At 37.4% G+C, this 19,409-nt stretch overlaps 1 protein-coding gene across 2 annotated transcripts in view; it reads left to right on the top strand.

Moving 5' to 3' along the window:
• LOC127510445 (cilia- and flagella-associated protein 54-like) overlaps nucleotides 1–19,409 on the top strand; it is a 29,873-nt gene that overhangs the window by 2,831 nt on the left and 7,633 nt on the right. Inside the window, exons 2-51 of one of the 2 annotated variants that reach the window (XM_051889966.1) lie at nucleotides 76–181; nucleotides 317–460; nucleotides 575–743; nucleotides 830–888; nucleotides 1,590–1,733; nucleotides 1,862–1,975; nucleotides 2,090–2,191; nucleotides 2,284–2,476; nucleotides 2,658–2,753; nucleotides 2,834–2,946; nucleotides 3,022–3,148; nucleotides 3,434–3,519; nucleotides 3,602–3,739; nucleotides 3,912–4,059; nucleotides 5,564–5,625; nucleotides 5,811–5,936; nucleotides 6,043–6,190; nucleotides 6,278–6,355; nucleotides 6,425–6,546; nucleotides 6,651–6,833; nucleotides 6,954–7,046; nucleotides 7,156–7,341; nucleotides 8,199–8,341; nucleotides 8,725–8,872; nucleotides 8,991–9,146; nucleotides 9,351–9,473; nucleotides 9,698–9,826; nucleotides 9,938–10,064; nucleotides 11,533–11,625; nucleotides 11,720–11,846; nucleotides 11,932–12,028; nucleotides 12,140–12,225; nucleotides 12,496–12,681; nucleotides 12,867–13,051; nucleotides 13,565–13,743; nucleotides 13,833–14,045; nucleotides 15,264–15,457; nucleotides 15,605–15,740; nucleotides 15,910–16,015; nucleotides 16,107–16,262; nucleotides 16,549–16,752; nucleotides 16,848–16,935; nucleotides 17,599–17,769; nucleotides 17,843–17,909; nucleotides 18,015–18,200; nucleotides 18,310–18,396; nucleotides 18,514–18,636; nucleotides 18,811–18,861; nucleotides 18,959–19,109; nucleotides 19,194–19,312. In XM_051889966.1, coding sequence (XP_051745926.1) covers nucleotides 76–181; nucleotides 317–460; nucleotides 575–743; nucleotides 830–888; nucleotides 1,590–1,733; nucleotides 1,862–1,975; nucleotides 2,090–2,191; nucleotides 2,284–2,476; nucleotides 2,658–2,753; nucleotides 2,834–2,946; nucleotides 3,022–3,148; nucleotides 3,434–3,519; nucleotides 3,602–3,739; nucleotides 3,912–4,059; nucleotides 5,564–5,625; nucleotides 5,811–5,936; nucleotides 6,043–6,190; nucleotides 6,278–6,355; nucleotides 6,425–6,546; nucleotides 6,651–6,833; nucleotides 6,954–7,046; nucleotides 7,156–7,341; nucleotides 8,199–8,341; nucleotides 8,725–8,872; nucleotides 8,991–9,146; nucleotides 9,351–9,473; nucleotides 9,698–9,826; nucleotides 9,938–10,064; nucleotides 11,533–11,625; nucleotides 11,720–11,846; nucleotides 11,932–12,028; nucleotides 12,140–12,225; nucleotides 12,496–12,681; nucleotides 12,867–13,051; nucleotides 13,565–13,743; nucleotides 13,833–14,045; nucleotides 15,264–15,457; nucleotides 15,605–15,740; nucleotides 15,910–16,015; nucleotides 16,107–16,262; nucleotides 16,549–16,752; nucleotides 16,848–16,935; nucleotides 17,599–17,769; nucleotides 17,843–17,909; nucleotides 18,015–18,200; nucleotides 18,310–18,396; nucleotides 18,514–18,636; nucleotides 18,811–18,861; nucleotides 18,959–19,109; nucleotides 19,194–19,312 — 6,568 coding nt within the window. The remainder of the gene's footprint in view (nucleotides 1–75; nucleotides 182–316; nucleotides 461–574; nucleotides 744–829; nucleotides 889–1,589; nucleotides 1,734–1,861; nucleotides 1,976–2,089; nucleotides 2,192–2,283; nucleotides 2,477–2,657; nucleotides 2,754–2,833; nucleotides 2,947–3,021; nucleotides 3,149–3,433; nucleotides 3,520–3,601; nucleotides 3,740–3,911; nucleotides 4,060–5,563; nucleotides 5,626–5,810; nucleotides 5,937–6,042; nucleotides 6,191–6,277; nucleotides 6,356–6,424; nucleotides 6,547–6,650; nucleotides 6,834–6,953; nucleotides 7,047–7,155; nucleotides 7,342–8,198; nucleotides 8,342–8,724; nucleotides 8,873–8,990; nucleotides 9,147–9,350; nucleotides 9,474–9,697; nucleotides 9,827–9,937; nucleotides 10,065–11,532; nucleotides 11,626–11,719; nucleotides 11,847–11,931; nucleotides 12,029–12,139; nucleotides 12,226–12,495; nucleotides 12,682–12,866; nucleotides 13,052–13,564; nucleotides 13,744–13,832; nucleotides 14,046–15,263; nucleotides 15,458–15,604; nucleotides 15,741–15,909; nucleotides 16,016–16,106; nucleotides 16,263–16,548; nucleotides 16,753–16,847; nucleotides 16,936–17,598; nucleotides 17,770–17,842; nucleotides 17,910–18,014; nucleotides 18,201–18,309; nucleotides 18,397–18,513; nucleotides 18,637–18,810; nucleotides 18,862–18,958; nucleotides 19,110–19,193; nucleotides 19,313–19,409) is intronic. The other variant, XM_051889967.1, reaches the window with a different exon arrangement.

Raw genomic sequence — 19,409 nt, 5'->3', positions numbered from 1 at the left:
ATTGCTGTTTTGTATTATGTTTTATATTATTTTATGAATGGTTAAGTATAATTAATGTACTTTGTTAACTGACAGGTCCATAAAACTGTTTGAAACATGGAACAAGTATAAATCTCGCCTTCCTCCCTCTTATTTCGAAGAGCACCTGTTGCAAACTGCAGATTTCCTCTTTGACACCAAGGTAAGGACACTGTATTTTTACCCCTCTTTTTTGCCACAGTTACTTCAAAATGTATTTTGCTAATGCATTTTGTTTTCATTAAATTATTGATATCATGTTTCCTTTATATAAATATTCTTTATCATTTCTTATAAGCTATACAGGCTTGCTCTCTGGCAAGGGTACAGACTCTATCTGCAGCAGTTTTGCACACTAAACCTAGAAAGCATACGAGATGTGGAGCACTTCAAGCAGTCCTTCTTCTCAGACGGCTTTGATTCAAAGAGAGCCCGACTTACGGTTAGAGATCCTTCCTGAAGTACACTTAGCTGTTTTCAATATCATTTTTAGTTTCTTTAATAAATTGTGTGGTTTGATTCATAATGAATGACCTTTGATCTGTGTGTGTGTTAGTTCCGTGCTCTTCAGGGAGAATGCCAGTGCATCTTCTATTTGGAGAGAGAGAAAAGTGCACTGCCAGACCAGAGAGGGGTTCAAAAGTTGCTGAACAACCTGGGATTTGTGCGCATTCTGATGCAGGCTGTTCTGCCTGATGAAAGTTTATGCTGGATCCTGTACAATGGTATCTTCAGCAGCAATACATCTGGGTGCTGTTCATATCACACTGACAATAAGTGGTGATGTGACTTGTTTTCTATATTTCCTCAGGCTCGTTACACATGTATAACGTATGCAGGTTCCTGATGTCAGCAGGCCATGCTTCACAGGTTCTCAAAAACATGCCTTTATCGATGAGTTTTACATGTTTTGTAACACTTTTAAGAATATACACTACTGTTTAAAAGTTTGGGTCTGTATGATTCTTTTCAAAAGAACAGAACATTTATTTGAAATAGAATTTTGTTGTAACAATGTAAATGTTTACATTGTTAAAAAAAAAAAAAAATCTATTTCAAATAAATGCTGTTTTTTTTTTAACTTTCCATTCATCAAAGAATCCTGAAAAAATATTTCCACAAAAATATTAAGCAGAACTACTGTTCAACACTGATAATAATAACAAATGTTTCCTGAACAGCAAATATTAGAATGATTTCTGAAGGATTATGTTTATTGATGCTTAAAAGTCAGCTTTAAAATAAAAAAAATAAAAATTTTAAAATATATTAAAATAGAAAACCGTTATTTTTAAATTGTAATAACATTTCACAATATTGCTGTTTTTACTATATTTTTGATCAAATTAATGCAGTCTATTTGAGCATTAGAGATTTTCTTTCAAAAACATTTTTAAAAATGTTTTTGAATGATAGTGTACCTAAACCTTATTTATATTTCAAGATTACCACGCAGGTCTAATTTTGTTTACCTCAGGTTGTTATACGAATGAATCTAATCCCTTCATGTTTGGAGCAAGTACTTGTACATTTTGGGGTTTTTTTTTAAGTCTTCTTTTGTCTTCGTTCAGGTTTTAGAGTACTTACTTTGGGCATGCACTTGTCTTGAGACCTCTATTACTCTGCTGACTGCCAACTTCCTACCATGGAGGGCCACACTTTACTGTGCTGTGTGTGAATGTTACTTTCAAGACTCTGCTTCAGTTCAGGCAGAGGTGGGTTTCACACAAAAACAGTGTCTAAAGTTGCTCGATAAATTATCTTATTGCTCTATGACTGATACCAGAGACCACATAGGCATTCTGTCCTTCTTGCCTCTTGTTGTGCCGTTACCTGGCGATAGGTGTTTGCTCGCCGAGCCCTGAGCAAGATCAGCGAACTGGCCAAGCTGGAGGAGATGACTGGCTCCCAAGTGTCATCTGAGACCCAGCAAGCTTATAAGGAGGCCACAATAAAAGTGAGAACTGTAGCCTAAATGAAACATGCTATTGTTTTTATAGTTCTTGTATTATAACTACTATATTTTCATGTCTGTCTTGAATCATGTCCTTGCTCCATTAACGGAGAGAAGCTTGCAGTGATGGTGTTTAAGCGCTCAGTGTATGAACCCCGCAGGAAACCAAAAGGTCTCTTTAAACCCAAACAGAAGGGCACTTTGAAAGAGCTACAGCTAGTGAGTGTTCACTTTTTAATAAGATACAGTGTCTCTTTTACCTAGTTCTTCTCTAATATCTCTTTTACCTGTTCCTTTATTTCTCTCCGTAGACTCCATGGCCTCGCACACCAACCGAGCGTATCCTGATGGAGATGTTTGAGGGGAATTCTGCTCGGTTTCTGGCTGTACTGGAAGCTCTACAGGACAGCTCTGTCAGACCTCTGCAGACCGGCATGCCTGAAGAATTCGAGGTCCAGGACGTGGTACTGGAGCTCATTTCGGCTGGCACTAGCTTGTTGTCCGGTAAGCTTTTTTGTCCTCTCTGCCCCTATGCTAAATATCAATTGTAGAGTGTAAATTAGTGCTGTCAAATAGATTAATCACGATTAATCACATCTAACACAAAAGTTTTATGCAAGATGCGATTAATCGCGATTAATTGATTTGACAGCACTAGACTAGTGTAAATATCTCTTTTTTGCAGGATTTGGTGATTCTGAACACACTTTTGATAAGAGCATGCCTCCTTCTGTGAATGCACTCACTCCTACTTCCTCTCTCTTTGACACAGCTGTCGCTGGTGAGTCCTTGCATTTATTCTCCTTCACTCTATTCACTCTAATTTGTGTTTGCTCAGGGTCTCTATTTTATGTCTCTCAGGAAGTAGTAAGATTGCAGTAGATGCTGCAGTGAAGTTTGTGAAGCAGCTCTTCAGATATGAACAGTGGAGCACGTTCAGCTCGCTCTCTTCTGCACTTATGTCAGCGTTAGCTGTAAGTGCATCTGTGATACAGCTTAAAAAGCCAGCCAGACTGCTGTCTTAGTTCTCTTTTTTGGCCTGTTCACAGAGCATGGATGGCCGCCCGTTTAGGAAGTATGAGCAGGAACTGAGGCTTTTGGAGGCTGTGGAGCGTTTGTTTTCCACTCAAAGAGTAAAATTCACCATGAAAGATGCTGCTTTTGATGGTCAAGCTGGTACTAATCATTCTTTATGTAGAATTTGATGAATTCACTCATAGCAAAAGACAGGCAAATAATCAAATAATCATTTTAAACAAAGTTGACTCTAAGATTTAATTAATTAATTTATATTTTCAATTATTATTCATGTATTTTGTATAAAAAAATAAATATTTCTATATAAATATAAAACAATAAAAATATGTTTAAACAATTTTTTTTTACTTACATAAAAATCTTTATTTAAACCAAAAATAAACATAATCCCTTCTTTTTTTTTTTGGTTTTATTCCATTACAGACAAGAATATTGGTCCAGCAATCATGACAGAAGAATTTTTCAATCTTATTCAGACACTTCATACTTGTGTCTGCAGGACAGACAAGGTCAGATCTTTCTCTCACACTCTCTCAAGAGGTCATGGAGCTGTCATTGGTAAGTTGATGTTGTGTATGTGTGTGCAAATAGGATATCCAGCCAGATGCAGACTTGGTGTTGGACATCGTGCTCTTCTTTTGGGCTAAATGCAAAACAGTTTTTCAAAGAGCGCAGATGAGGCACTATGACCCTGTGCACTACCGGGGAAGGATGGCAAACCAAGACCAGGTTATTATTCAAACATACAGTAAATCTAAAATGCTTTATGAGTGACTTGATTGCTTTGACATGAATGCTTTGTAAATTTTAAAAAGCAATCATGGAGCTGCTGGTTTGTAACATCAGTTGCTGAAACCAAAACATGTAAGTGTGTGTTTTTGTGTATTGTTTTGTTCTGTAGTGGGTGGAGACCCTGCTCTTGCTGTGTGAAGTGGCCCATGAGCACCAGCTGGCTGAAGTAGACTTCTTATTAGTGGCCGAAATGACTCTCAGAATTGCCATGGTGTTGGAAAGCAGCATGGATGCCCTGCAGTCCGGGAGAAAAACAGGTACTATTGTTATGTTCCGTTTACCTCGGAAGAGGGATGTCAGGGCTGGGAATGTCGTCACACCCGAGTTGGCCGTGTTTCAGTACACAGGTTGGAAAAGTAAGATGGACGCGTCCAGACCAGCCTTTGTTGTGCTTGTTCTTTCGGAGTACAAACACATAAAAAAGATATTTTGCACAGATAATGCTGAAGTATTATGTCCACAAATAGAGGTTGGATAGTACTTTGTGCACCACTGAGTTTATTAAGACACAGACAAACAGAATTGCTATAATCAATATTTTACTACTGTTTCACTACGTTTGATGCACTGAGCAGCCATATTGGATTCTGAAGTCGGGGTTGTTGCTGTTTCCCAGTTGTAACTTCGACTTGAGAGGGTGTTCCAGTTAAAAGTTCCTACTGGGCACTATTTTCCACTTCCGAGGGCAAATGGAACACACCAAATGTGCCACAATGAGGAGATTACACACAACCCCGGTCTATACACATATTTTTGGACTGTTACAGCAGATACTGTAAACATGACACTGGTGTTTATGGTACTACTTATATTACCGTTCAAAAGTCAGTAAGAATTTTTTAAAGAAATGAATGCTTTTGTTCAGCAAGGATGCTTTAAATTAATCAATAATATTGAACAGCACAACTGTTTTTAACATTGATAATGATTAGAAATGTTTCTTGAACACCAAATCAGCATATTAAAATGATTTCAGAAAGGGTTAGTTTACACAAAAATGAAAATTCTGTCATTAATTACTCACCCTCATGTTGTTCCAATCCCGTAAGACCTTCGTTCATCTTCGGAACAAAATAAAGATTTTTGTGATGAAATCTGAGAACTTTCTGTCCCTCCATTGACAGCCTACGCAACTGACACTTTCAAGCCCCAGAAAGGTAGTAAAGACATCATAAATTAATCCATGTTTAATCCATCCATCCAGCGATGCGTGGTAAAGTGGTAAATTATGATTTTTGCACGATCAAAGCACTTTCGTTGCTTCATAAAATTGAGGTTAAACCACTGGTGTCACATGGATTACTTTAACAATGTCTTTACCACCCTTCTGGAGCTTGAAAGTGGTAGTTGCGTAGGCTGTCAATGGAGGGACAGAAAGCTCTCAGATTTCATTAAAAAGATGCCAGAGATGAACGAAAGTCTTACGGGTTTGGAGCGACATGAGGGTGAGTAATTAATGACAGAATTTTCTTTTTTGGGTGAACTAAACCTTGAAGGATCATGTGACACTGAAGACTGGAGTAATGACTACTGACAGCTTTGACATCACAGAAATGAAAAATAAAATGAAATAATTTTAAAAATATATTCAAATAGAAAATGGTTATTTGAAATTGTCAAAATATTTCACAATATTATTTTTTAACTGTATTTTAAATTAAATAAATGATGCCTTGGTGAGCATGAAAGACTACTTTGAAAAACGTTTGTGTATTTTGCACTTTGTTATATATGTATTTTTCTTTGTGTTTTTTTCTGTAGCCACCACTGTAGATAGTGAAGAGTCCATCCCTGTTAGAAAATCTGCAAGCTCCCTGTTTATGGTATGTTGTCCTACAAAGGAGAAATAGAAGATTAAACCCTACTGAAAGTTTATAAGCGGTTCAGCATCATCAGATTCAACATTGCCATTTAAGAATGCCATTTAAACCAACAGAATCTCATGCAATTTTATGGAATTGTGTCAGGATTCAACCATAATAAAACTATATTTTTAACATGTCTGCAGAGGTCCCGAACTGAACAGCTGCAAACTGCATTGGATTTGGTGGAACGAGGTGTGGATTGTGTGTCCAGAGGCAGGACCAGGTTACTTTATGGGGATTCTGCTGTCTTTGACGAGTTGTTCATGCAGGCAAGAACATACCAAGTTTTACATCCTACAACACAAGCTCTGTTACTTTGTGTTACTATATAAATAAAGCATGCTTTATAAGATGTGACGGCTGTCTTAACCACAGAAGTTTGGTAACTACAAGAGTTCCAAGAGCAGCAGAGTCCCAGAGAGCAGCAGTACCACTGACCTTACTGCCCTTTCCATGGATTTACACCTAGAACTACTGGTCTTCCAGCACAGACTCGCTCTCAAACTATTTGACTCCTGGCCAGGTTAGAGAGAGATGTGCAAGCTTTCAACATCTGGTGGAAAGACATTTTTAAGCATGTCACTGAATGCGTCATATTTGTTCTCTTCAGAAGAGTTGAGTTTGATGGAGAGTAAGAAGTCACATACTAATCGAACGAAGACCTCAGAAACAAACAGACCTGTAGAAGGTGAGATTTAAAACAATATAACATGAACTAAACAGTATGTCAGTTTTACCCAGATTTACTCCTTAACAGACTCTGCGGTACTTGAAAAAATCAAGAAGAACAAGATCTCTAAGAGTGTTTTCCTGGCACAGAAGGCCTTATTGACATTCAGGAAGGATCAGACTAGCCGAGAGACCAAGAAAATACTTGAGGTCAGTATTTGATGTCAACTCCAAACATTTGGTGCCATATCACATCATGCTGCTGGTTTTGATTTTCAGATAGCATGATCTAAACTCTTTCTTCTTCTCTCCAGGAGGCCATAACGCTGATGGAGAAAGCCGAGCTGGAAGAGAGGAGGCTGGCTTGTTGTATGTTTCCTTCAGAGAACAGCTTAGGACTGGCAGAGAAGAGACAGCCACCACCAACTCCAATACTCCTGACACGATCAAACCGCTCCATGATCTTCACACCTGCACCATACGCACTGGAGGAGGAGGTTGTCACGTCTTCTCTATAAGCATAATTTTGAAATCAGTCAATGGCTCTTTGGATTTATTCACTGTGATATTCTGGTGTAAATACTGAAAAACATCTGTTCATTTTTATCCTGATCTAGGTTAGCTGGTATTGTATTTATGCAAGAGATGCAGAGGGTGTCAACCTAAAAGTACGACTTAAAGACTGCTACCTATGTGGGACTGGAGAAATGGTAGGGATAATTCCACATATCAAATCATGAATTCATCTTACTTATCTTTTTAATGTCTGTATTGTCCATTCATACTCAGTAACTTCAATTAAATTTGTGTTTCAATCAGATACCTGCCAGCGGTGAATGTTTACTTCACGTAAGCGGGTTGAAACCTGATAAGAAGTACATTTTTGCAGTGGCTGCTTTTGATGCTCAGGGCAAAATGGTGGGCGGAGCCATTGGAGAGACCACCAGGCCTCTACTGGCCTCCTTGCCTCTTCCACTGCTAACAACCTGGGCCCACGTAGCTCAGGTACATGGATCAGAATTTTTTGTGTGTCTCCTGAAAAATCCATCCACATACCTTAAAGGATTAGTTCACTTCAGAATTAAAATTCCCTGATAATTTACTCACCCCCGTGTCATCCAAGATGTTCATGTCTTTCTTTATTCAGTTGAAAAGAAATTAAGGTTTTTGAGGCAAACATTCCAGGATATTTCTCTATATAATGAACTTCAATGGTTACCTATGGTTTGAAGGTCCAAATTGCAGCTTCAAAGGGTTCTACGTGATCCCAGCCGAGGAATAAGGGTCTTATCTAGCGAAACGATTGGTCATTTTCTAAAAAAAAAAAAAAAATGTATATACTTTTTTAACCACAAATGCTCGTCTTGCACTAGCTCTGCGATGCGCGTCCAGGACTTTACGCATTACGTAATCACGTTGGAAAGGTCACACCCAGTGTTCAAAAAGAGAATGTGCAAAGACTAAGTCAAACGGCCTTTACATAAAAAGGTAAAACAACAATGTCGGACAATTTTGAGGTTGGAGGAGAAAATGAGATGGAGTTTTTCATTGGACGCGCATCGCAGAGCTAGTGCAAGACGAGCATTTGTGGTTTCACTAGATAAGACCCTTATTTCTCGTCTGGGATCATGTAGGGCCTTTTAAAGCTGCACTGAAACTGCAATTTGGACCTTCAAACCATTGGTAACCATTGAAGTCCACTATGTGGAGAAAAATCCTGGAATGTTTTCCTCAAAAACCTTTTTTTCGACTGAAGAAAGAAAGACACAAACATCTTGGATGACATGGGGGTGAGTAAATTGTCAGGGAATTTTAATTCTGAAGTGAACTAATCCTTTAATGCCAGATTTTATGTTGTTTAGGTGGCTTATCAAACAGGACTTCACAGCCTTGCCAAAAGAGCTTGTAATGAGCTATGGAGCCACTTTACCCTTCCTTCAAACTCAAATCCTGAGGTTCCAGAGCCGGAACAAGAAGCCAGTCTTGAAAGGCTGGCTCAAACAAGGTAAAAAAAATAGCCTGTTTCTCTTGCTTTCTTCAAAGCAAAGTTTTCCTTATAATAGTTAACAAGTCTTAAATTCGGTTTTGTCAAATTTAAGGTCATAATAAGTCCAATTTCAGTTGACCTCTAATTCGTATATATTGATTTATTCATACAAAAAACAATTTCAGTACATATGTATGGTAATTTAGTAAAAGAATCTGAAATATACAATTTATTTTGAGTATAAATTAGTATTAAATATAGAATATAGAGGATAAAGAACAAAGTCTTATATAGTATTTGTATAATATAGAGTATGAAGTCTTAAATTTAATATAATATAATATAATATAATGTGTCTTACTAAATCTCTTCCATTTGTGTTCTATTTTTAATTCATGCAGACTCCGCCCAGAGACCCTACAGCTTTCTTCTCCTCTCCTACAGCAGCTGTTTTTCTCCACTATTTTCATCCAGACAGATATTCACATCCAAGAGGGGGCACTATTCTGTGACAGCCTCTGTGATGGGGGGCCTTTGATATGGGGCCAGGTTAGTGCCAACAAAGGGCAATTTGCCTTAAAATGGTTTACAAATCATCATAACTAGTTTTTCTCAAGTGATTTACTCTTGTCCTTATAATTTTGCTCTCTCTGAACATCCATCACAGGAGGCCAGGCTTGCAGAGTGTGAACGGATGCTGGTGGCCATTGATCTTGCTCTGCACGTCAATGACAACGCTGGCACCCTGCAGGCTGTAGTAAACTGTTACGGCCTTCTCGCTCCATTAATCTTCAATCAGATCCCTTCAGAGCCTGTCATAGAGGTCACTACTTTTAGAAATATGCTTGATAATACTTATATGTCAGTGTAAGCTTGTCTGTCTATTTGATTTGAATGTTTGTTTAGATTTGGTTTGGCTTTAGGGAGAACATTTTATCAGGAGATCCATCATTTTATTATTAAATCAGCTGTTTATATGATGGCTTTACATAGCAAAGGTGAATTTAGATGCTTCTGTGTGTTTCAGGTGCTGTTGAAGTGCTTTTCAGTACTGCTGGAGATTCCAGAAGTCCTCAAGCAGAAACGCCCTGCTGCCACCACAGAGTCCCTGCAGCACATGGTTGCCTGTATGACATATTATTTAGCCAAGGTAGCAATTACATATAACAAACTGCTCACCTGTTAAGAAAGAATATATAGGGAAGAAGCTAATTTCAAACATTTAAACTTCAGTCTTTAGATCAAAATGTTTTTAAGATTGCAAGAAACATAAATTTATTTCTGTCAAAACTATTTCATCCAGCATCCTGCTGTCACTTTTGAAATGATTATGTTTGTGTTATATGTGTATGATGCATTTGTGTGTGTTTTTAGAGCTTGCGCTCCACTCAGGAGAGTGGCATGGCATCATCTGTGTTTGAGTCGGGAAAGAAGCTGCTTCAGGAGCTCATTGAGCCTCCTCTGCAACCCGCCAAACAAACATCATCAATGGAGAATGACAGGGTATGTGATGTGTCTTGTTTATCATAGACCCTTTGGGATAGTATGCCACATTTTCTGTCTGCGCTGCATTCATAACTATTGTGTGTGTGTGTGTGTGTGTTTGATTTCCAGAAGAAGACAGCTCCCACATATGATGAGGAGCCCAGTGAACAGCTAAAGTTTTTAGAGGCCATTGTCATGAAAAACATGCAAGCAGAAACATTAGGAAACTATGGTGTCACTTCCTGTAACAAAACGGGTACACATTTTTTTTATATATCTCAGATCAGAATGACAATATATATATTTTTGCCATTCTAAACTTTGAATCACAATTTGTTAACACTTCACTATAGGCTTGGTAATTTTTTTTTTTGTATATTATTCATGCAACGATACTTATTATTGTAATAGTTTTCATTAATAAGCATTGCTATATGAATGATAAGTAATATGAACTTTGTCTTTGCTTTTATGAATGTTTTTAGCACGACTTTGTGAAAAGTTAACTAGTAAACTTCACAGCCAGCGTTTGCATATTTGGCATATTTAGTTCTGTAACCTACTTGTTCTACAGATCTGTGTACTAGTGTTATTATGCTACTGTTTTTGATAGCATTGATACCGTTTCTTACAGATATCATCATGATGATCATTACGTTTGTCTTACTGAATGTGGTATCCTGTCTGTCAGCAATAACCTGCCAGTGCTGATTATGGGCCTTTTTTGATTACCGTCAGTTTAAGTTCTGGTGATGCAGTTTTGCCAGATATTGCTACGAAAAACGAACAAAAACAAGCTATCTCCTCCCAAAATTAAACCGAAATAAGTTCAAATCTTGTGTTTTGAAAATAAGATAAAGATATTGCTAACCATAACTTGCGACTTCCCACTTTATTTACTTCCTAAAGTGTAAATAGAAAAAACAAGTCCAAAGATACTTAAAAATCTGGCAACATGGCAGAGGCTGCACCCGCACCCTCACTCACAACTCTCTCAAGCCCCATTCACTCCACCAGCATCTTGAAGCGACATGAATCGCTCTCCATCATTTTTACACCACAGACACTAAACAATCTAGCCAACACTAGGAGGAGTTTTAAACAGCTAATTAGTCATTCAGAAAACATTTTATTTTTGAATTTGAAAAATTACAGAGGACCTCATAGCTAGCTACTTCCATGCTCACCAAGGCTGCATTTGTTTGATCAAAAATAGAGTAAAAATTTTAATATTGTGAAATATCATTACAATTTTAAATAACAGTTTTCTACTGTAATATATTATAAAATGTAATTTATTTCTGTGATGGCAAAGCTGTATTTTCAGCATCGTTACTCCAGTCTTTAATGTCACATGATCCTTCAGAAATCATTCTAATATGCTGATTTGGTGCACAAGAAATGTTAGAGAAATATACAAGAAATAACACAGTTGTGCTGTTTAATATTTTTGTGGAAACTGATCTTTTTTCCCCCATGATTATTTGATACATAGAAAGTTCGTAATAATGGCATTTTTATAAAAAAAAAAAAAAAAAAAAAGAAATCTTTTGTAACTGTTTTTACTGGTACTTTTGTTCAATTTAAAGCATCCTTGCTGAATAAAAATATAACTTTTTAAAAAAAAAAACTGTACTGAACCCAAATTTTTGAACTGTAGTGTACACTTTGAAAATATGAAGAATTTGTTTTGTAATTTGAGTTTGTTGTGGCCTTTGTTGCAGAGTCTCATGGATGTGAGCTCACTGGACAGGAAGACACTGTTGTACTCTACATGGTGATTGAAAACAGCCCCCTCCAGCATGCCTTTAAAGAGGGTATAACGCAAACAACACATACTGAAGAAAATCTGATTCATTGAATGAGCTATCATACACTCATTTTCTGTATTTGTGTGCGTGTTTGATCCAGTGATGAAGTTGAAGCAGAAGTCTTGTTTTCTGGAGTTTGTTGTGCACTTGCTCCAGAAAGCCCTGCTAGAAGATGAGCTAGATCTGGTGTTGCAGTGGGAGCAGAACATTTTGAACTGGCTCAGCAGGTGAGTGTGTGTCTGTTTAGGGCCATGTTTGCAAAGTGTGTAGGTGTTTTGTGTTATATTTCTTTGCTGTCTGTAATATTGCTAGACGTGACGAGGCTTTGTACGGGCTAAAGAAGCACTCGGGTCTACCAGGAGAGGAGCTGAAAGATTTCACAACCTCTGTGATAGAGTACAACACCGAGGTAAGCTTCTGTTAATTAAAATGTGTTAACATACTCAAATGCCTGCATTTGCACACACTAGTACTTATCTTGCCTCTTTCAGTTTGTAAATGCCATTAAACTATGTTTCAGAAAAAAAAAGGTGGCACCTTTTGGGGTGACAGGAAGTTGCTACAGAAAAGGCTACTGATTGCATTCAAGAGCCAGAACTCTGAAAGGTTAAGCATTTATTTGATTCAAAATACAGTAAAAATATGTGATAAATTTTTTCAGGATTCTTTGATCAATAGAAAGATTTTTATTTGAAATATAAATCCTTAGTAGCAATGTAAAAGTCTTTACTGTCACTTTTGATCAATGTAATGCATCCTTCCTAATTAAATGTTTTATTTTCTTTAAAAAAATCTTACTGACCCCAAACTTCTGAACGGTAGTGTACATGATTACATCTTTCAAACTTTGTCTGTATTTGCTATTGTGTCTCTCAGAGAGGTCAGAGCTGTGGACATCCTGCTAAATCAACTGGCTGCTCTTATCAGAAGACACCAGCGCCTCTGGAAGCTGAGGCAGATGCGCTCTGAGGATTCACTGTGGCGTTGCCATGTCAATCTGAACCTAGCTCGTGCCCACCTAGGCATACTGAGGAGGAACCTGGGACCACCTCCCCAGCTCTGGTACTCAGATCCAACAGCAAAACTGTGAATAATGCCAATTATGTCTGGGTCCTCGTCTTTACTCTGAATATCAAGTCTTTTTTTTATATGTCCTTAATTTTTATATGTCCTGTTAATTACCCTTATATTATTGCTTTCTCTGGACATGCTTGATTAACACTTGAGTTTTTTTCTATCCGTTCCAGTTTTAGTCACCTATCGCAGTCTTTCTTCTCTCTCGCTCACTGTGGAATGCTGATTATGTGGAAGAACATTCCACAGCAAATCAGGCCACCTGAATTGACTCTTCCACGTCCCAAATCTGTACCCCGTCCTGGACAGCGTGCTCATAAAATAAAAGTAAAACACAAAGTTAAACACACTAATCAAGGTGGGTTAATGTCTCTTTAGCATGTACCGGTCAAAACCGGTTTGGGGTCGGTAAGATTTTTTTTTTGAAAGAAGCCTCTTATTCTTACTGCGTTTAGTTGACTAAAAATACAGTAAAACCGTAACATTGTGAAATATTATTACAAATTAAAATAACTTTTTAAAGTTTATATATATATCAGTGTCACGTGATCCTTCAGAAATCATTCTAATATGCTGATTTGGTGCTCAAGAAACATTTCTTATAATTATTATCAGTGTTGAAAACAGCTGTGCTGCTTAATATTTTTGTGATAACTGTGATTTTTTTTTTTCCTTTTGGTTTTTGATGAATAGAAAGTTCAAAAGAACAGTATTTATTTGAAATAGAAATCTTTTATAACATTATAATTGTCTTTACGTTTACGGTCACTTTTGTAATAATGTCTTACTGACCCCAAACTTTTGAATGGTAGTGTAGATTATTACATGTAGATGCAGTATATGATTGTCATACTTTTCTCTACATTCTCAGGAGCATCAAACACCAGTGATGAGGAGTTGAACTCTGCAGACAGTGAAGTGGAAGGTGAAGTGGACTCTACGTTTCGGCACACCCACAGCCCTAAAGCTGACGACGCTCCTGCTGATCAAAACACCTTTCAGTTACTGGACACACTTGACAAAGCCTCTATATATATGCGCAGAGCTATGGTAAATGCAGTTTCATTTTAGTAGGCCTAATTTGATATACTTTTTATCTTGTGATTCTATCAACGGCATCTCCCATTTTTTGACATCAGGTGCTAGCACATCGCTGGAGTCACTGGACAACTTTAAAGTGGGCATGTCGGATTCTGTGGGACCAAACCAGCACACTGGCCCTGATGATAGAGCGAGCCCAAGGCCCTGATACCCCTGCCAGACAGCTGACGATAGAGCAGCTGTATACAGTGATCACTCCTCTACTGGTGCTTGCCTCAGATCTTCTCATGGACATGATGGAGAAGCTTAAGGTACATCCACATCAACTCTACAACAGTGGCTCTCAACTTTTTTGACTTGAAGGCCCACTGTCCAAATCAATATTCCAAGGCCTCCTATATATATATATATATATATATATATATAGGTCAGTGACGTAATAATAATAAAAATAATAATAAAACAAAGATATGACATTCAAAGTATGTAAGGCAGTACAACTTGATCTCTTATTGAATCCAAAAGGTTTTAATTATATTTTGCTACATATAAAGGTATTTTAAAGGTTTTGAAGTGTGAAAAGGTCATTCAGTTTAAGGCCAATACAGCCATTTCATTTGTGATTAAAATATCTTAAAATGTAATAAATGTATATAATTTTTATTATAGCATGATTTTATAACATTATATATCAACATATTGCAAAATGGTATTAAAATTATGTGTAGAAGTCGTTGCTTTGTTATGAGAAAAAATGTCCGGAAAAATTAATTTCATTGATGTCATTCAGAGTAACCAATATAAAGGGACCATTTTGGTTCAAGTTATGCGGTCAATATCATGTGACAGGATGTGACATCATTCAGACACCTGCAAAGGACCACATGGTTGTGAAGAAAAGTTACTAACTCTCTCAACTATTTGAAAAATTCATGTTTTCACTTGCTCATACGCATATCCCGAAACATCAGGTCATTCGGTACAACCGCTATAAAACATGGAAAATGTTGTAATATTTTAAAAACTTGTACTAAATATAAAATGTTTGATTGTCCTTTTGTTAGCTAGCTAGCAAGCTAACTAGCTAGCTAGCTTGATATCAGCCTGTTAGCATTGTTTGAAAATATCGTCATTCAGTAAAACCGAAATTTTGGTTAAACAGAATGACTTTTTTGGTGACAAATTTTGTAAAAAATGACAAAAGCAGTGTTAATTGATTATAAAAACCACATACTCTCGTTGTTAAAACTTAATAAAACTTCAAAATTAATTTTATCTCATGTTTTTTTACACTTTTAAAAACCTTATTCGTCAATGACCCATATATATATGCTGATTTAAGATTAAGAATCCACTTATAAATGGCCTGTATGGTAAAACCACATGTCATTATGCACCATTGTTACAGCTCTCTGGAATACTAGATTCTAATTGGCCATTTGCCTTATCCTTCAGTCAGATATTTTAGTATAATGACCACTAAACTGTAGGATAAAGTTATCTGACATAACTGTTTTTTTATTCTCTAGCTGTGGAATGTTTATGATGATGAAGATGGGGAGCTTGAGGCCAGCTTGTACTTCTCTGCTCCAATGGATGATGGGACAGTGATCGATCTGCGCTGGCTGAGGACTCTGGTTCTGTACACATTAGAGCTTCTGTACTACCAGGCCAAGTGGGAGAGTCTTGTCCATCTGGCCATACTTTTCAACACATACACTAGGTACGCTTATAACTCACTGATGCTGGTGGCATTGGTTTGTATACTTGATAAAAAAATTATACAAGTAACTGAAAAGTTTACAAATATAATTCCTCTCACAAAAGAGTAGCTATTGAAATGAAAGGTGCAATGCATCGTGGGTTTCAGGGAGCGCTACTCACACATGGTAACACCTGTTTTGGTGCATGCACAGAGAAGGCTGTTGGACAGGATCAGCTGTTTCGGTGGCCCTCCAGCCCCTCAACCTCACTTCACCTTCACTGAGATGATCTCTGGAGAGAAGGTAGACAGAAATGATCACATATGCATCATTCTGATTAACTTGGGCAGAACTGTTTAAATTTGTTGGTTTACAGCCTGTTCAACACAAACCTTTGCAATGGATATTCCAGATGTGCATCCATTAGATTTGGTAAAATGTTTGGTAAAAGTTTTGTAACCGATGTCCATAGGTGACCTGCAGGAATTATGCAAGCAGACAGTTGCTGTTTCCCTGTGGAGAAGGTCAGATTATGATTACTGCAAATGATACTAACCCAGAGCCCAAGGAACTTGCAGGTACATACTACAGAAAACGGTTGCCAGGTCCCATGGCCAAGACCATATTTAAGTCTTGTGTGTTTTATAATTATTTTCATCTTTATTGCAGATGTGAAGAGAGCCATGTGTCTGGTGTGTGTACCGTTGGATGTGGAGGACACACTGCAGTGTTTCAGAGAGACTCTGGAGAGAAGACATCACGCACTGCTGACCTTTCAGCACAGCCAAACTCTACTCCTGCTGCTTCTGGCTGACACACAGCACTGTAAGTCTGAACCACAGCGCTAAGTTTGGGGTCAGTATGATTTTTTTTTCTTTGAAAGGAATGAATACATTTATTCAGCAAGGAATGGAGTAATGGCTGCTGAAAATTCAGCTTTGCCATCAAAGGAATAAATTAAATTTTTAAATATATTAAAACAAAAAAAAAACAAAAAACCACTATTTTAAAAACCCATGGTATTCTAATTCTCTTCTGTGTTTTCGGACTTCAAACTGAGCAACTCTATTTTGTTTACACTTTTTATCACACCCTTTATATGTGGCCTCAGCATATGTTGAGGTGCCATTCTCTAAAGAGACCAGCGGCGTTCTGGAGGAGAAAGTGAAATTCAACATGGCAGCCAGCGTCCTGCCAGGTGTCAGCCCTCCAGACCTGTCCACAGAAGACTTCAGCTCTCTGGGCTCCATCTACAGCACCACCCTGCCTCCATCACAGCTCCAGACTGTTTTCTCCTCCTACAACAACTCAATTAGTGAGAACCGATCTAAACTATAACATATTACAAGCTGAATTTGTTCATGAGCAAGCTTTTCCAGTACAGATATGTTGTTTTGTTATTTAATGCAGAATATCTTCAAGCAAATAAGTACAACTCCCTCCAGGTACAAGCACTCCATGACCTTGGAAACCTGCATTTCTACAATGGAAATCGAAAGTATGATATGCTTATTACATTGTTTTCCTGCGTTGTTTATTAGTTTGAACAGTTGATCACTTTTGATCATACTTTTGAACAATAGTGTTTACACTATTGTTCAAAAGTTTGGGGTCGCTAAGATTTTTAAATGTTTTTGAAAAACGTCTCTAATGTTCACCAAGGCTGCATTTATTCAATAAAAAACAGTAATATTGTGAAATATTATTACAATTCAAAATAACTGTTTTTAATTTTAATATATTTTAAAATGTAACTGATGTCAAAGCTGAATTTTCTTCAGTGTCACATGATCCTTCAGAAATCATTCTAATATGCTGATTTGGTGATCAAGAAACATTTCTTATTATTATCAACCTTGAAAACAGTTGTGCTGCTTAATATTTTTGTGGAACCGCGATACTTTTTTTAAATTTTAGGATCCTTTGATGAATAGAAATTTCAAAAGCATTTATTCTTAAATATAATTTTTTTTAACATTATAAACATCTTTATTTTCACTTTTGACTAATTACTGAATAAAAGTATTAATTTCTTTAAAAAAAAATTGTAATGATCCCAAACTTTTGAACATTAGTCTATGGTAATTGAATGTTTTGCATTCACACCGTAAGGGGAGATAAGGTGCATCTTGTATTAGTGTGTTTGTATGTTTGTGTATAGATCTGCACACTATTTCTGGAGTAAGGCTCTGGACTGTGTTCTGCAAAGCTCTGGAGTTCTGGAATCTTGGGATGGTGACTCATGGGGCTGCAGCTCCTCTCAGGAAACCCTGCAGCATGCTGGGATATGGGGTTGTCTCCAGGGAGCTTTGCTTTCCGCCAAGATTGCACAGTGAGTGAGAAACCATAGAGTGTTTTTGTGACTGTGCTCCATTACAGCAGTAAGATGTCTCCTCTATTGACAGGCACATCCTGACTTCTAACATCAATCAGCGCACAAAATGCTGCCTTCTCTCTGCCAAACTCTTCAAGGTCAGAATTGAGTCACTGAAATGTTCTTACAGTTGAAAGAAAGGACCTCTATTTTTTTGTAACTAAGCCAACACAAAAAGTTTACTAAAGTCATGTGCTTTGCAGTGCCTACTAATGGCCTCTATGCCCCATCCGATGACGGACCTGTCATACTCCACATACTATTTGGAGATGGATCTGATCCCAGGCATCGACCTCTTTTCTGAGCCGGATCGAGGGAATCTCGGCACCACTGTTGCCTGTTTGTCTTTCCTCTGCCACTGGCTGTATACCTCAGGACACCTTCTCAAGGTACTAGAGCCACACACTTTAAAACTCCTATTTAGAGCAGCCTTTGTGCATTTTGCATTTTTGTTCGATAAATCTTAATATTCAAAATCTGTCATACTGCTTATTTCAGTCTCTCCCTGTGCTGGCTCTGTACCTGTATATTGCCAAAACTGTGTGTCGGGATCCACACCTTACTGTCAGATGCAGAATCCTAAAGGTTTAAAAGACTTTGTTGTGTCTTTCTGTTATTTTTGTATGTATCGAAAATCTTTATTGCAGTGAATGTATTTGTCTATTTTGTAAGTTTTAATCAAGTGTTTTTGTGTGTATACAGATAAAGGTATTGACAGAATTAGGGGCCTTCACTCAAGCGGTTAAAGAACTCAGTAGTCTCACATTTGGTGAGGGAATCCCTGTGCCTCATGGATGTCACCACAGAATGGAGAAGCCATCTTGGGTAAAAAACCCTAAAACCATATAGAATATATTTAGCTGACAAAAACAATACATGCAGTTATCTTCTGTATAGTGAAGTGCCCAAACTTTTGTATGGTAGTGAATATAGTATAGTAATTGCTACATTATCATTTTTTATGTCTTGTAATTTTTAAATGCACATTAAACCCCAAAGGCAAAAACATTTTTTGAAGGGAAACCCCTGTTTGATCCTTCCAATCTTCAAGTAAGTTTACCTGTTTTCACAGCTGTATATCAAATCATTTACAAAATACTGTATTGTTGAATATGAATATAATGATTTATGTGATCCGTATTCTTAGGCTCTAGAAGAAGTGGTCAATAGGAGGCCAAGTAAAGACGTCATGGCTCTTTATGGCTCAAGATTGACCAGGTGGATCCTAACGGCCAGAGTTCATCTCATCTTGGCTATATGTAGTACTATACAAGACCTGCCTGAGCCACCACCAACAAGTATCATCTTATTACTAGTTTATGGACAATTATAGATTATAAATCTACATAATATCTTACTGAATTATTTAATTTAACCCACAGAGTTATCCGAATCTCAAGAGAAAAGCTCAAGCACTCCCTGTTTGCCTGATGGCTCCAGCAGTGACGAGTCCAAGGGTCTCCAGCTCAGTGCCAGGAAACTCACATTAGGAGAAGTCAAGGTGCTCCATTTTACCTTCATTTTATGGCGTTAAAGCTGTCCAGCTATCCTTTCTGTTAAATTGTTATTCCAGATCTAGGCCTATAAAAATGTTTAAA

The sequence above is a fragment of the Ctenopharyngodon idella genome, chromosome 4 (genome assembly GCF_019924925.1).
Source record: "Ctenopharyngodon idella isolate HZGC_01 chromosome 4, HZGC01, whole genome shotgun sequence".
Classification (NCBI taxonomy): domain Eukaryota; kingdom Metazoa; phylum Chordata; class Actinopteri; order Cypriniformes; family Xenocyprididae; genus Ctenopharyngodon; species Ctenopharyngodon idella.
This window is presented reverse-complemented; position numbering and strand designations above follow the sequence as displayed.